Source organism: Nelusetta ayraudi, unplaced genomic scaffold, assembly GCF_046127955.1.
Source record: "Nelusetta ayraudi isolate G7.1 ecotype Tasmania unplaced genomic scaffold, CSIRO-AGI_Nayr_v1 ptg000057l, whole genome shotgun sequence".
Lineage (NCBI taxonomy): Eukaryota > Metazoa > Chordata > Actinopteri > Tetraodontiformes > Monacanthidae > Nelusetta > Nelusetta ayraudi.
Genome location: NW_027466107.1, coordinates 2,579,604 through 2,594,792, shown reverse-complemented (window position 1 = coordinate 2,594,792; position 15,189 = coordinate 2,579,604). Strand labels below are relative to the sequence as shown.

The 15,189-nt window shown below is 48.7% G+C and overlaps 1 protein-coding gene across 1 annotated transcript in view; it reads left to right on the top strand.

Moving 5' to 3' along the window:
- The first annotated feature begins 1,649 nt into the window (after positions 1-1,649).
- Positions 1,650-15,189, top strand: part of hs3st4 (heparan sulfate (glucosamine) 3-O-sulfotransferase 4) — a 69,363-nt gene continuing 55,823 nt past the window's right edge. Inside the window, exon 1 of the mRNA XM_076038747.1 lies at positions 1,650-3,247. Coding sequence (XP_075894862.1) covers positions 2,640-3,247 — 608 coding nt within the window. The 5' untranslated portion in view covers positions 1,650-2,639. The remainder of the gene's footprint in view (positions 3,248-15,189) is intronic.

Here is a 15,189-nt window from a genome sequence, read left to right as displayed (position 1 = left end):
CAACAAACCCATTGAGCTCTCTCCTACGCTCTCTTGACTGCCAAACAACCCAGCAACCGCTGCTGTGCTCCAAACCGTTGTTCACTCTGTCCTCCCCCACAGCTAATCACCTGCACTGTTTACAAATGACTTGTTCTTTCATAGAAGCTAGGACAAAAAAAAAAAAGCGAAAAACTTTTCTCCTTTATTTTCGCCAAAATGTATAAAGGCGACAAGTCGTGGGAAACGTCTTTGACTGTTTGTCTCTGATTGTTCCGGTTTGTTTGAAACTTTCACACAAAGTGACATGGTGCAAAGTTTGTTTGACATTACATAGAAATACAGTTGCGGATTCTTAAATGCGGCAGGCTGCGTGTTTTCTGCAGCTCTGAGCTATTTTGATGATCACAGATCTTCACATCCCCCATTGGTCATCTGGAATTTTTCAACGACCTTGCCAGAGATGCCTACATCCTTTATTTAAATTTTTTGCAGCTGGGAAACCTTGTTGAATAAAATATCACCTCTTGCAATTTCCTCTTCTTTTTTTAAGTGTTGACTCGGTTGTAGATACATTTCTACTAGTTTCAGAAAATCCCGACCACGCTGCTTGCAAACTCTGGAATGTGAAGATGTCTGCTGTCTCTGATTCTTTTTTTCTCTCCTTTCTTTCCATTCCTCTGCAAAGTGTGCCGTCTGAATTTAAAACGGGGCCTTTTGCTGTGTTGTTGCTGCAACATAGTTCAACGCCTAATGACGGCTTGTCAGCCCTGGTTTGCACACTGAGACGGCTGCAGCCTGTCAGAGGAGACGAGTCCGGCTCAGCAGCATGTGCATGTGCATGTGCATGTGCATATTTTCGTCATGCATCGTGCCAGTGCAGCACGGAAGAAAAAAACAAAATAAAGGCACAGACAGACGCTGCAAATTATTTGTGACCCTTGTGAAACCCTCCCATGTGTGATGAATGGGATCCGCTAACGTGGGGAGACACTTCGGCGGCGTGCAATTTTAAACTCTCACACTACGACGACAAAGTGAAGCGGTTCGGCTCTGGTGAATATTCTCATCAGTAATTATCGCCTGCGCTCGTGCCGAGTCCATTCAGTGCAGCGTGCACCTGAGCAGCAGCAGAATGCAGAGCACAAGGTTGTTTATTCATTTATCTTTTTTAGGCTTGTGCTCACTTGCATTTTAAACAAAGTAAAAGAGAATCACACCTTCTGCTGTCCATTGTTTAAATGCAAAACACAATGCCGCTAATTAACCTCATTGATTCTTACATTTGCAAATACATGTCTGTCTCTCTCTCTGTCTTTTTTCTTTCCCCCCTTTTCCAAGCATTGCTGTGAAGTACACTAATGTAGTGCTCCGCTGAAAACCAGCAGGGTGCAGACATGAGCTTTCTGTAAAAGCATCTCGCGTCATTTTTTTTCTTTATCTCTGAGACGTGGAGTTTAACTGTCAACTTGACCCAGTGAGCCTGTATTTCGGGGAGTAGGGGGTGGGGGGTGGGGGGGGGTAAAGCTCATAGGTTGCAGATGCGCATATTTGCGTATCTCTCTACAAGTGGGCGCGTGAAGAGGGGAGCAGAAGGAGGAGGAGCTTTTGCATGTCTCACATGAGGAAATGTGACGTTTAAAGCCCGAGTTGTTCTGCACGCATAAAGGAGGAGGAGGGTTTAAAAAAAACGCTGAAAGACGGAGAGAGAGAGAGAGAGAGTGAGTGAGAGAGAGAGAGAGAGAGAGGAGAGTGCATCTACACACTAGTTGTGCTGCGCGGCGCCTCACTTCGGATGCGCTCAACTCGGCTCGGCTCGGCTCAGCCAATGCGCACATCGGAGCATCCCGACCAATTGGCACGGCGCGGGCACGGCGAGCGGCAGCCCCGCTAGTCAGAGGGAAGAGTGGACGGCTTTTCGTGCACAGCCTGCGCACTTTCCACTAGAAAAGTAGCGGGGAGCCGGCGGCGCGAGGGTTTGCGCGCACGTTTGAGCCTCTTGTGGATGTATTTCTGTGTTTGGCTTTTTTCTTTATTTTTTTCTGTGGGTTGCTGGTTGATGGGAGTCCCCACTGGTGGATGTTTCGGAGTGGACTGGAGTTGCGTCTGAAGAGGTGGACGAAGAAGCAGCAGCAGCAGCGGCGTCGGTGACGGCAGCAGCAATAGCAGCAGAAACAGTCACTTTGAACACTCTCATCCACAGCCTCAGTCTTCAGCACTCCATCAAAATGGAATTTCGTCCATTACGCCCGGACCTGCTCAAGCCAGGCAGCTCTTTTGGAAGGACGCCCGAGCTGCAGCCTCTCAAATCTGCAAGTTCAGTCCAATAAATTGTGACATTGTCTGTCAGCCTTGGAATTTAAAAAGAGAGAGAAAGAAATCGATACTCCAAGAAAAGAGGGGGCGCGTTATTCTCCCGGAATTTTAACGATCTCCCTCCCGCTCTTCTCTTCCTCCTCTTCCTCCTCCTTCACCCCTCGGCATAAATATGCGATTCGGTCGGATGAGTTCGGTTCGGACCAGCTCCACGCTTCTCTGGCTGGAGCGCCGCTTACAAGTGACCGATCATCGCTGTTGATCTGTTCTTTCTCTTTGTCCATGCGACACTCGGGGTGGAAACATGTCTGGCCACTTCTTTGAGGGGATCACTGCTATCAGAGATGGCATTCTGGTCCAGCACCACGGCTTTCACCTCTAAAGTGCCCCGGAAAATCTTATTCATGTTCACCCTCTCCCTGTCGGTCACCTACTTGTTCTATAGCTTGATGAGCTGCTACAACTCGCTGCAGTTCCCCCTGCAGGAGAACTACGCGTACCAGGGGCGGGTGGCCACGGAGGAGACAACTTTTGTGACGCTGAGGGAGAAACTTTACTCCGCTTCGCCGGGCTTCGCCGAGTTGGAGAGGACCACCGCCGCGGTCTCCGCCGCCAGACAGCATGACGAGGCCGAGCAGAGGACCGTGGGCTGGGTTAGGACGCAGGCGTCCCCGACCAAGACGGCGGCAGCGGCGGCTGCGTCTGCCGGCTACCACACCACGGCGCTGGAGCGGGAGCACCAGGACTTCAGCACCACGGACAGCGACTTGCGGGTGAACTGCACCATGGATTACGGCGAGAAGAAGCTGCCCCAGGCCATCATCATCGGGGTGAAGAAAGGAGGGACCCGAGCCCTGCTAGAGGCTCTCCGGGTGCACCCGGATGTCAGAGCCGTGGGGAACGAGCCGCACTTCTTTGACAGGAACTACGAGAAGGGGCTGGACTGGTACCGGTGAGTCCCCTGGATTAGTTCCTATACATACTGCGAGTTGGCCTGTGAGTTACTTGAACTCGAGGCTGACGATGTCGGTTCATGCATTGATTGGTGACATCTGACCAGTTGGCTGTGGGTTTGGTTCATATTGAGGCTATTTGACCTTTTGAATCTGATAGTTCACCTTGTGATTTATGGGTTTTAGCAGCAAAGGCTGCCTGGAGATGTAGCCAAAGTCATTAAAAATGTAGGGTAAACTCATATTAATAAAACATACACTATGCACTGCTATAAAGTGGTTAGCAGTGACAGATTACATAATTATAAAAATCCTGCCTTCAATATGTTCTAACAGTTGGCAAATGGAGTCACCTTTTAATTTCTCCTGCTGCAAGAGTTCAAAACTGTGGCTGAACCTCAGCCAGACCCCCTCCACACTCTTTCTCAGACATATGTTGTGAGTTATTACAACAAATATGGAAAAACCTCCATCCTAGAGAGATCTTCACTGTGATGACAGTTAGAAAAGGCTGTGCAGATATGTGTATGTGCTGTATATCGGATTCCAAATGCCCTCTAGAGCAGAGTCAAATTTAATTTATCCCCCCCGTCTGGATCTTTCTTGGTGCCTCTTCTGAGAGAATCCTCAGATGATGCTCACTTTAAATTATTCATGCCATAATGATTATTTTTCAAGCCATTTTTGACAGTGAGAAATCAACATTGCCCTCCTCCAAAAAGTGGAATTTTCCTCATTATTCCAACCTGTGAATCATCTTCTTTTTTTTTATACCCTCTATGCACAAAAACATACACATAAAAAAACACAGTCCAGACACAAACGAGAGCAACTGACAACCAAGCTGGCATTTACATTGCAATTAGTTTAAAGGTGTCATTTTTTCCTTCCCTTCTTTTACCTCCTTAACGTGAATTGCGTAAGGTCTGCTGCATATTTTTCTCTTTCCTTTCCTGAAAAAAATAAAAGAAGCTTCTATCGGCGTTGCGCCGGCGCTGTGATGTGTTGGATGTTTGACATTCACTTTGAGTCCGGGCTCATAAGCCGGAGAGGTCCCTGTTTATCAGCGCCGCGTTCGTGGGAGGCGGGGAGAGAGAGAGACCGAGAGAGAGAGGGAGGGAGGGAGAGGGAGACGGAGAGAAGAAAAAAACAAATCAATCTGGAAGCTCATTCACGGTCAACTTGGTCATGGCAGGGTTGGGCGCCGTTCCCACATAATGATGTTTGACCGGGAGGAAATCAAGAATCTCAAACGGAGCCAATGAGCTGGCGAGAATGATGCCGACTCCAGGAGGCGGCGGCGGCGGCGGCGGCGGCAGCGGCGGCGGCAGCGGCGTCTCTCCGTGGACCTCTGGGGGCCTGTTCAGCGCCGGTGTTTGGGCTGCCGAGCATCTGCTTTCATCTCTGCTGCGTAGACACGGGGAGCTCTCGGCTGTTCATTTAGCCCGTGTTAATGCAAGCTGTTTCATTACGCTTCCTGTGTAAGGCTCATTAGACAGGAAGATGACATGCTTGCACAAACAGTAATAAAGAAGCCTGTGTGTCTGAGGGCTCCCGCCAGACAAATAAATAAACTCACAAGAAAACAACAACTCCCCCCCACCCCCCCCACCCCCCCAAAAAAAAAAAAAAATCCCCTAAAAGTCCTACATTTTATATTCCTCATCATCATTATATGAGAGTTGAGCCAAAATGGATGGTGTTTGGAAGGCTAATAAAGACAAGCGTGAGGTCCCCGCGGCTGCAAAGGTTATTGTCCAAATAAATAAATAAAAATAACGAGACGAGGCGGCGACATGAAAACCAATTCAAGCCCCAAATGATGCATTGTGCACGATGCACGCGCACGTCTGCGGCGTCCCCGGCCTAATGTGCACGTAAATGGAAGTGAAACGCTGGTGGCTTGCAAGATGTTGGCGACGTGCTTGACATTGGCTCTGGAGCGAAATGTCATTCATAAATTTGCAGGCCCGGACGCGGCGAGCAACACCTGCTCCGCCGCCGCCGAGGTTGATGGATGTGACGGAGCAGCTGATGTAACCCGGAGGCGTCTCGTTTGCTCTTTCGCGTTGTCAAGTTCTCGTTAGGAGGGCCGCAGTCGGCACTCGGAGGGCTGAGGTGAGGCTGTTTTTTTTGTTTTTTTTCATATTTGTTTCTCTCGCTTTCTCCCCTCGTGATCTTCTCGCGCCTTTTCCGAAAGTGTGATGAACGTGTGTTTCACACGCCATTATTTTATTCAACTGTTTCTCTCCAACGTAGCTTGCGCTATACTTGACTTGGCAAACAAGCAGTGCAGTTAACCGTAGCTTTTGTTCTCAAGATTCAAGATTCCTTAAATCGTGATCTCATGAAAGTTAAATAAAAGCAGTGTTGGAATGGCTCTCATCAAAGATATTCAATAAAAGATTGAAAAACTCGAATGCACAGGGGTGCAGCTAAAACAAGCTGACCAACCGCTTCGTTGGTCACACATTGCTGAGACATGGTCCCTAATGAAATGGCCCGAGAGTGTACAGTTGTAAATGAATGTAGAGGATGAACGTTGTCAGTGCAGTGAAGTCGCCAGATGTTGTTTTCACATTTGTCGTCCGTCTCCTGTTTTGGGTTCATATTGTTTGGATTCAGGCGAGTCACTTTAAGCCAAGTTTAAGCAGCGTTGTCAGATTGCTACTCTTGGTTGGACCTCTTAAAAGTTTAATACTGCTCAATATCTTTGTGTAACACTCCAGACTGAGGACAAGGCAAGTTCCATTAAGTTTTTTTTTACTTCTTTCCACTTTGAGTCCGACAGGAAGTGAAAAATAGACAGTTTGGGTTCATTCGGGGTTGCCGGGAGTCATTATCACTGCGGCACATTCAGCCCTGTTCACTGGAGGTCAGGCAGGAGTTCGGCCGCTTAATTAAGACTTTAAAACTCCCTCATAGACTCCGAGGACGTATTGGGAGAGAATTCTAAACTGGTGTTTGTGGGCTGAAAATGCAGCCGTATCCAGGTGATTTAGACCGGGTCCCACGAGAGACCTTTTTCTTTTTTTTTCTTTTCTGTTCTTTTTACGCTCCCATTTTTCCTGTGACTAAAAGGAGATGTTCTCACATGGTTGAACATCAATGGTGGACTGGAAAAAGGAAATACGTGCTCTTTCATGACAGCAACAACAAACGCCTCCTCCTTTTCCTGAGCCGCCCGACTCTCTGGCTGCCGTGCAGGCAGCAGCTCTTCTGTTCCTGCCGTGTAACAGGCGCCTCCATGCCTCTCCATGTGGAAAACTCCGCTTCCTGCAGAGTCATGTAGACTGGGGAAAACTGAACTTTTGCTATACGCCTACATGGTTTGTTCGAGTTGCTTGTTGTTGCGTTGTTTCTAGCGCACCACGGAACACGTCAACACGGAATCAGTTTTGTTCTTTTTTTCAAAACCCTCATTTTTTTGCCGCTCGTTTTCGACTCATGTTTGAAATAAAGCGCACCGCTAGGTGCAGTGCACTCGTTCTTTTCTTTGCCATTGTTCCCATTTCCCATACAGCAGTGTTTCACTTTATTGCCACCTTGTGGTCTGGAAGACCCATTTGAGCTCCTCATTAGTCTGGTGCAATACTTTCATTTTGAAAAACGTCCCAATGTGTGCGCAGACGTGGCTGCATGATCACACAGGGACGGATGCCAATTACTATTTTATCATTATTTCTGAAGGGAACATGATGGAATGCGACAATCAAGGCTTCTTTTTTTTTTTTCTAATCATATATTTTTAATTCTTTCAGTCAGACACAGGTTGAGAGAGAAGTTTATTTAATTCGACAGTTTCCGGGGTAACCTACTCCTTTTTCAGAAAGCGACCAACTGACAACCGGTTGTTCCACCTTAAGTGGTTGTAGCAGTTTTACTATTCTCTATTTTTGTGTCATTTTATTCCCATGTATTTAATTTCTATCTTTTTCTTTTGAAACAAATCCATTCGGAGTCTGCTCTGAATCTCGGCAGACAGGCCCTGGCCGATTGGCACTATTTTTCCCGGTTTTTATAACTCTTGGACAATTTCTCTTGTGTGTGTGCGTGTGTGTGTGTGTGCGTGTGTGCGTGTGTGTGTGTGTGTGCGTGTGTGCGTGCGTGTGTGCGTGTGTGTGTGTGTGTGTGTGTGTGCTTTTTGGCTTATTTGAACGAGCAATTAGCAATGTAGTGCCATCATTACTGTACACAGAGGACTTTCAACAGCCAATTGCTTCGTCTCATGTCGCCTCAGCCTCGGAGCAGCCGAGCGGATGAGCCATACACACCAAGGATTCGACTTATCTCCTCTCCTGAGCGAGCCTCAACCTGGAATAGGAGGCGTTTGATGGCGCGATGACCAGTTCGGCAAATGTTTCTCAGGCCTTGGTGCCAGCATTTGCATGGTTTATTGGGAGAAATAATGTGCCTCGTAAATTGTGCTAAGGAGCGATCGATCATAGCGGGAGATTTATGTTCGAGCGTTCTCAGAAATAATTTACATCACTTAGTGGCTGGACTAATAATAATGGCTCATTATCCATGGGAGCTTCTTAGTGTCTGTGTGGCTGTTTGCAACAAAAAAAAAGAAGGAAAAAAAACAAAACTTTGTTTAAACATAGACGTTGTTGAATGTGTGTTGAAAGGAGCTTCAGCAGCAGGAAAATGACATCACTGGGTCAGGCAGAATCCTTTTGATGAGATTGAAGCCGTTTGGCCCCAATTAGAAGCGAGAAACCTGTGATGACATTTAATGGGAAAGATTTTAAAATTTCACACTCGCGCCACAGATGAACAGTATCGGCCTCAGGTTGTTAAAAATAACTCCATTGCGGAAAGAAGGGAAAAGGGAAAAAAAGATTAATTTCGGTTGAAAAGGGCGTGTGACCGGATCAAACATTACAGCAGAAGGTTCTCTCTCTCTCTCTCTCTCTCTCTCTCTCTCTCTCTCTCTCTCTCTCTCTCTCTCTCTCTCTCTCTCTCTCTCTCTCTCTCCCTCTCATCTCGCCGGCCCTCAATGGAATCCCGCTCTGCATTGATGTGCGAACCGGACACTCTGCAAAGTGGGAGTGGGAGTTATATCAGCCTTTTCACGAGGCGGAACAATGGGCTTTCTTCGTGTTGAAAGGAGGCCGCTGTGCAGCAATTGTGTGCAGAAATGTGCTACGTTATAACGAAATTATGCTTGAAATATTTTTTTGGGGTAAAAAAATAAAACTGCCATTAAGCGTGGCTGTGTTCGCTGTGATCTGTGATTAAAAGTGGAGGTTTTTGACACGATGAAAGGCGCTTTTTCCCGCTTTAAAATGGTCAATAAGGTTTCAGTCACCGCAGGCTGAATTCATCCAGAGAAGTCCAGACGAGTTGATTACAAAGCCCCACTATAGATTAGAAGCAAATTTGTTTGTGAGAGGAGAGGGGGGGGGATCCATATTGCTGTATGGAGCATAAACGTAAACAGTAATTTTAACAAACTGCCGAGTCTGTGCATGATGTCAGAGAATGATCGTACGTTCACACCGACTCTGATGCCGTGACCAACGCGGCCACTCGGCTGCGATGTTAAATTGCTGCAATACGTGAGACCATCATCTCAAAATCCTGCCAGCTTTCATCTCAACGTCACATTGAGTCAAATCGCGCTGAATCCACTGAGTCGCAGTTTCCCTGAAGATGGCGAACATGCGCAAAGCGTTTCCATCTTTTCGTAGTTTCTGTATGAGTAAATGGAAACACGGTGGTGCAGTAATGAGCGCTGTGGCCTCACAGCAAGAAGGTTGCAGGTTCAATTCCCAGGGGGACTTCCTTGTGGCGTTCGGCATCTTCCCCCTGCGTCTGCCAGGCTTCTCTGCAGGCTCTCTGGCTTCCTCAAACGTGCACGTCAGACTGACCAGCGCCTCTGAACCGTCCTGAGGCGTGAGTGTAGCGAGGATGGTTGTCTGCGGTAAAGCGGCGACGTGTCTGGACTGTAGCTGTAGAGACGGCTGGGATAGGATCCAGAGAGTGCAGGAGAGGCGCTGACGAGAAAACTAAGGATGGTTTTTGCTGGAGCCCCAAACAAACTGCTGCTGTGTTGAGCCAAAAATGCTATCAAACACTTTCACCGCTGCTACTAAATAAAGAAAAAATATATTCACCCTGAAATGCAGGATTTTGGAGCCGCACCTCTTTTGACTTTCAGTCATTATGCACACGCTTTGAGAGTGACAATTCTGACTCTGTATGGGTAGTATTGTATGAAGTGGCTTTGAAAGAAGCCTGGAGTTTCTGTCTGGCACCACGCAGGCGGTGCTGCAGAGCTCGTCTACGTCCACGTAGCCGCTGTAATCCCGTCCAATCAGCTCTGAACGCCGCAAATTTATCTCTGTTGTGTCAGACCGCGGCCCGTGCAGCTGAATACATATCAACCCGTTGGACGGACGCAGATTACGGAGCCCTGAATATCTGCTCCGTGGGGAAAAAAAACAACAACAAAAAAACGTTTTGAGCTGAAGCTCGATGCTCTTTCAGGGTGTCGACGGAGCTCTCGGTTTTTTCACAGAGACTCGACCGGCCAGCCATAACCTGGGCTGTTTGTCCAGTCCCTCTGCTACCCCAGCTGCCATTATCACCCCACCTATAAAGTCATCCATCCTTGGATTTATAGTGAATAAAACCCACCCGTGTGCTTTGTTAAATAACTCCTGAAGAGGCGACAAAACTGCGCAGGACCACGAGACAAAGTTGAGGTGAAGAAGGTGTTTGTCGACTGGCTCCACCCCCTCCTCGCCCCTCCTCTCCCTCCTCCTCCTGGTCCAAAGTCACAGTTTTTCAGCGTGGAATCTATGGATTTGACCCAGTGTTAAAAGATTTACTGCCGAGCTCACCTGGTTATGAGGTGAATGCATCATCTATCAAAGCGGCGGTGGAGCCGCTGCCGCCACCGGGACCCACCGGCACTAAATTAAAGGCATATTTTAAGGAGGAAAAGACGGAGCAGCAGCAGCAGCAGCCGCGGCAGCAGCAGGGTGTAATCTAACATTCAGGTGTGGACGGACTTCCTGCAGCTGCCGCTGCTTGAAACCCTGAGCCGTGTTTACACAGCTCAAAGGGATAGTTGGCTCAGAATTGGAGCTTTGCCTGTTTGCGAGTTGGTCTCGGCTTTTTCTGTCCTAATTAGCTGCCGCAGCTCCGCCGGCCTTCGCTATGTCACCGTCCGTGGTGGATACTTCCCCCGCTCCTCTGGGAGACTTCAGCAGGGCTGTGTTTGATAGCAAAATGTCACCAACGTCACAGTGATAAGAGGCAAATTAATAAAGAAAAAAAGAAAAAAAATCCCTTCGAGTCGTGTCAGTCGGTCCGTGGTTGACACCGAGCACCGTGCACGTGCCTCGGTCTCCCCTGCGAGGTGTTGGTGTGAGACACGGATCGGTTAAACGGGAAGTGGAGCAGGAATCCCATCGAGGGCCTCGCGAGCTGCAGCTCTAATATCTCTGTGTTATTAAAATGACACTTTAACCCCGTTGGGCAATAAAAGTTGAGCAGGGCCGCTGATCAATCTTTAGTGTTCTTATTTATTTTGTCGCTTGGGTGTTTTTGTGTTATTTTTTTTCCCACCCGTGGACTGGAGAAACCAGTTCCTGCTCCTCAGTGGTGCTGGTGGTGATTAGTCCCAGTAGTTTTTAAATTTTTTTATATATATATAATTCCAGCACAGTGGGAAACCATCACACTTGACTCTTTTCTTTTCCTCGATCATCTTTTGAGCCTTAAAAAATGGATAAATAGCTGGAGAAAAGTCTCTTCTCTCTGCCATGTCGACAAAGAAGAAGGCGGAGTTCCAGCGAAGTCACACGCCATCCGCTGCACTTCGCGCCTTCCTTAGTCAACCAACGCAGATCTTTCTCCCCTTTTCACGTTGTGCCGACAAGAAGCAACATCGGCTTTTTTTTTTTCGTTTTCTTTTTTCTCTTTCTCCTCCTTCAATATTAAAGTCTATTCACGGAGGGAAGTTTATCACATCCTATTCAGCCTGCGCAGGGACTTTTGGAGGAACAGTGCGTGCTTGCACTGCAGGCTTTAGTGCACCTGGAACCCCCCCCCCCACACACACACACACACACACACCCTGCCGGTGCCCCGCCAGTCGTTAGACAGGTCCCGGGGACAGACGGTGTGTAATGGAGACACGGATCCTGCTGCTGAGCCCGCCAGCTAAAAGTCCAAATCCAGCATTTATCCCTTGTTCAGCCCTGCTTTCACAACTCTGGGCTGCCTGCTGGGCAGATTAGCCCCCGACTCTGGCCACCTGACTGGGGCCTGTGACTCGGCAGGTCCGGGGGAGCAGGAGGCGGGGCTCCGTGCCTGCCAACTGGGCCTTGCTGCCCTCCCAGCCCACCCCCCAACCCTCCTCGCCCACCCCCCAACCCTCCTCGCCCTCCCCCCCCTCTCTGGTCCCATGCCGCGCCGCTCCCCGACATGACAGAATCTGCCGACGGCTGATAAGACGGCGCCAAGACTCACAAGGACGCACCTCCGAGCGCTCCGATGCCAGCGCCGCAGTTGTGGAATTAAACTTTTTAATTAGCCAGCCTACCCCGGCGCTGTCGGGAGAGTGGACTGGCAGGCGCTTGATTAAACCCCGCCCCCTCGGAGCGGCCTCGCCTCCCGGTTACCACCGGAGCAATCCTGTTTATTTTCCTGTTTGTGCGTCTCGTCAGATGCAGAGCAGAGCCGGAGGATGAGTGTGGGGTGGTGGTTGGGGGGGTATCCACCTTCCAAGTCGAGTCGCTGGAAGAGGAGGATGAGGAGGAGGCCCTCGGTGCGATCGATGCGATGATGAAGTCACCTTCCGCGACTCCCTCGCCTCTTGGCGGTGATGATCGCACTCGCGGCTGATTGTGGAGTGGCGGCCGGCGCTCGAGCCTTCTCCAGGCTCCCAAACATCACATCCACGGTATAATTACGGCCGCGCCGTGAGTGGCCTCGCGCCGTCGCATCGCATCCGGGGGACGTGCGTCTGCAGGTTGCTGCGGGGTTTTTTTTTTTTTTTTTTTTTTTCTTTGCTTTTTTCCCTCCATCGTTCTGGCCAGCTTGTTGACACGTCGGCGCTCCAGGCTAGAAATCCATCCACGTCCCCAAGATGATTCTGTTTCTTCCCCCTCTCATTGTGATTCCAGCATAAATAATTCATTTCAAGTGTGACTTTTTCTCTTTCTACTTTTACCCCATTTAGCTCCTTGTCAGCGGCTCGGCAGCGCCACCTGTGCAGGGTAAATGCATGGGACATGATACCAGGATGGCAAAAACTGTTTTGCAGCTTTAGATCAGTTAGTTGTTTTGTTTTTTTTAGCTTCTTCAAGCTCATCAAGATCAGGCACACACATTTGACCCTTTAATAAAGGACTTTTTAGTATATATTGCCCTTCAGCCAAGAGATGACGAGATCAATACCTGTCCAATCGTGGAAGCATTAAAGGTCCTGTACTTTTCAAAATTCACTGGACCAGCCTGTCGGTGACCTGCCCAGCAATGAGGAAAGTCTGTCCTTTCTTCTTGTGCCTGCTTAACTTTTCAAAAAGTGCACGCTGAAACATCTGCAAACCAGCCTTTTGTGACATCACAAAGGGTGGTAGCGTCAGCCACCAGTCAGTTGATTGGCTGCCCCCTCGGAGATCTCCTGGTTTTCTCCTCCTTCCAAACCTGTTGATGGCTGAACAGCCTCAGTTTTAACAGGAAGCTAAAAACCAGGCAATGAACTGAGTGCTATTTTTTTTTTTAACTTCAGTATCTAAGGTTTTTAGCTAATTGCTTGTAAGACTGTTCTGCTGAAGATGAACCTCACTGATGAATCTCTACAAGCAGCCAGTTAGCTTAGCTTAGCAAGGGAAACTGGGCAAAGCAGTTACAGCTCTTTGCTGCATTTTAAGAATTCTATTTCTTTTCCACTCTGCAAATGTAGATTTCAACAAGTCGCGCCCGTGGCAACTGCTGCTGCTCTTGTTGTTGTTGTTGTTCTCTATTTCCTGCAGCACTTCCCAACGTCGCTGCCGAACAACCTTCCGGCAGCTTCCGTTTCCTTTCGCCTGAGTCCCGTTTCGCCACAATAGAAGCTCCTCCTCCCACTTCATCTCGTGGCTGCAAGATTGGTTTTGATCTCGATCTCGCCGCTCCCATTGTGGCGGCGGAGGGAATTACGGAAGACATATTACTGCTCCGGACCTTTATGCAGATGGAAAAACCGTCCTGAGCTGTTAATGGGCAACGGGGCAATTTCACCGTGCCGTCGGTCCTGTTCGGAACGCTCCCGCTCTCACGCTCACATTCATCTTTTTCTCTCCTGCGCCACGGCTCTGGCTGCTCTCCCATGCTTTCAAGTAGAAGTCTATTTTACTTATAGTTTGAATTTAATATGCTGCATTTTTTTTCTCCTCCTTCTTCTCCCTCTCATCGCCCTCCCTCCCCCTGCTGCCGTGGAGTAGCCAGGGGTAACGGTTTACCATCAAGGCTCGCGTCCACTTTATTTTGGTGTCTATCCCATGAAATGTGGAGCAGCCTTCTCTTCGCTCGTCTCCAGGATAAAACCAGGCTTGCGTTGTTGTTGGTTTTTCCATCTTTGTTTTTTCCCGTCCACAAAATGGACAGACACTGAAAATGAAAGACATTAGCGCCTTCGTCTGGTACATTATTTATTTTTGGATCCCAGATAAAAGTATAAGCCGAATCCGCTTTTCGTTTGTTTTTTGGGGTTTTTTTTGGTGACACTCGAAGGCTGTAAAGACGTTTTGCACACAGAAGGAGGAAGCTGCACCAGCGATATTGTCTCAAACGTCGCTTTACAGCCCACCGTTTAAATCTCTGCAAATATGAATACCTCGGGGACAAACACGCGTGTCAATCACACATGTCAAGATTCCAATTTTCCGCACGCCCCACCCACCCCCCCCAGCGCGCCCAGCAGCAGCTCCTCGCAGGGCCGCCGCGCTGCCTTGCGCGGTCTCCTGACACCAGCTGATGCATTTGTTCAGTGGAAGGGAAAAACCCCCCTGACAGGAATGGTCATGAAGCCAAAGATATGTCTGCGCTCGGACTGCTGGGAGTTGGTTTCCAAACGCGTGTCCGCACGCTGATAGGTGCCTCCGTCGGCGTGTGGCGGCTGGAATGAAAATGTCGGCCTCTCCCAGTGGCGTGCAGACATTATCATACGTCCGTCGCGCAGCAGACAGGCGGTAATTTGCAGAGTATCGCTCCGTTTTTCCTTTTTTTTTTCTTCCACCCTCCGCTTCCTTCCATCAAGAAAATTTTCAACAAAAAAAAAGACGGGAAAATTTGAAACACTGACAGCCGATCTATTGAGCCGAGAACACCGAGTGCCCGTCACGCCGTCTTCCGGTTTCACGGCAGGAAGGCCGACGGAATTTAATTCTATTACGGCCGTGTGATGAGCAGAGCGACTCGGGAAGGTGCCAGTTAATTCCTCTGTTTACCGTCACGCACTGCGACACAAAACACGTTCATTGGCTTCCAGGATCTTGTTTGCTGTGATTGTCGCCGCCGCCTTTGAAGTTTCTCATCGCTTTACGTTGTTTACTTATTCATGTATCCACGCGCGCGCACACACGCACACGCACACACACACACACACACACACACACACACACCATCTCTCTCTCTCTCACTCAAAATCACCGTAGGGCGTTCCGTTCAGAATAATTTTAGCTCGTTGTGAAAGAATCTGTGAGGTCGAACCGGGCGACCGCATCAAAAGCGCTCGACACGTGTCTCACACGCTGCGCCGGATTGGCTGGAAATCCTCCATCGAAAATCTTGAAAGACGCAAAATACCACCAACAACTTCCACTTATTTGCAAAAAATACAACAAACTGACATATCATCAAACACAACACAATGTCCATCATTCTGTATATTTTTTCCCATCTTGGACAATTTGACATTCTCAGGTTTTGCACACTGAAG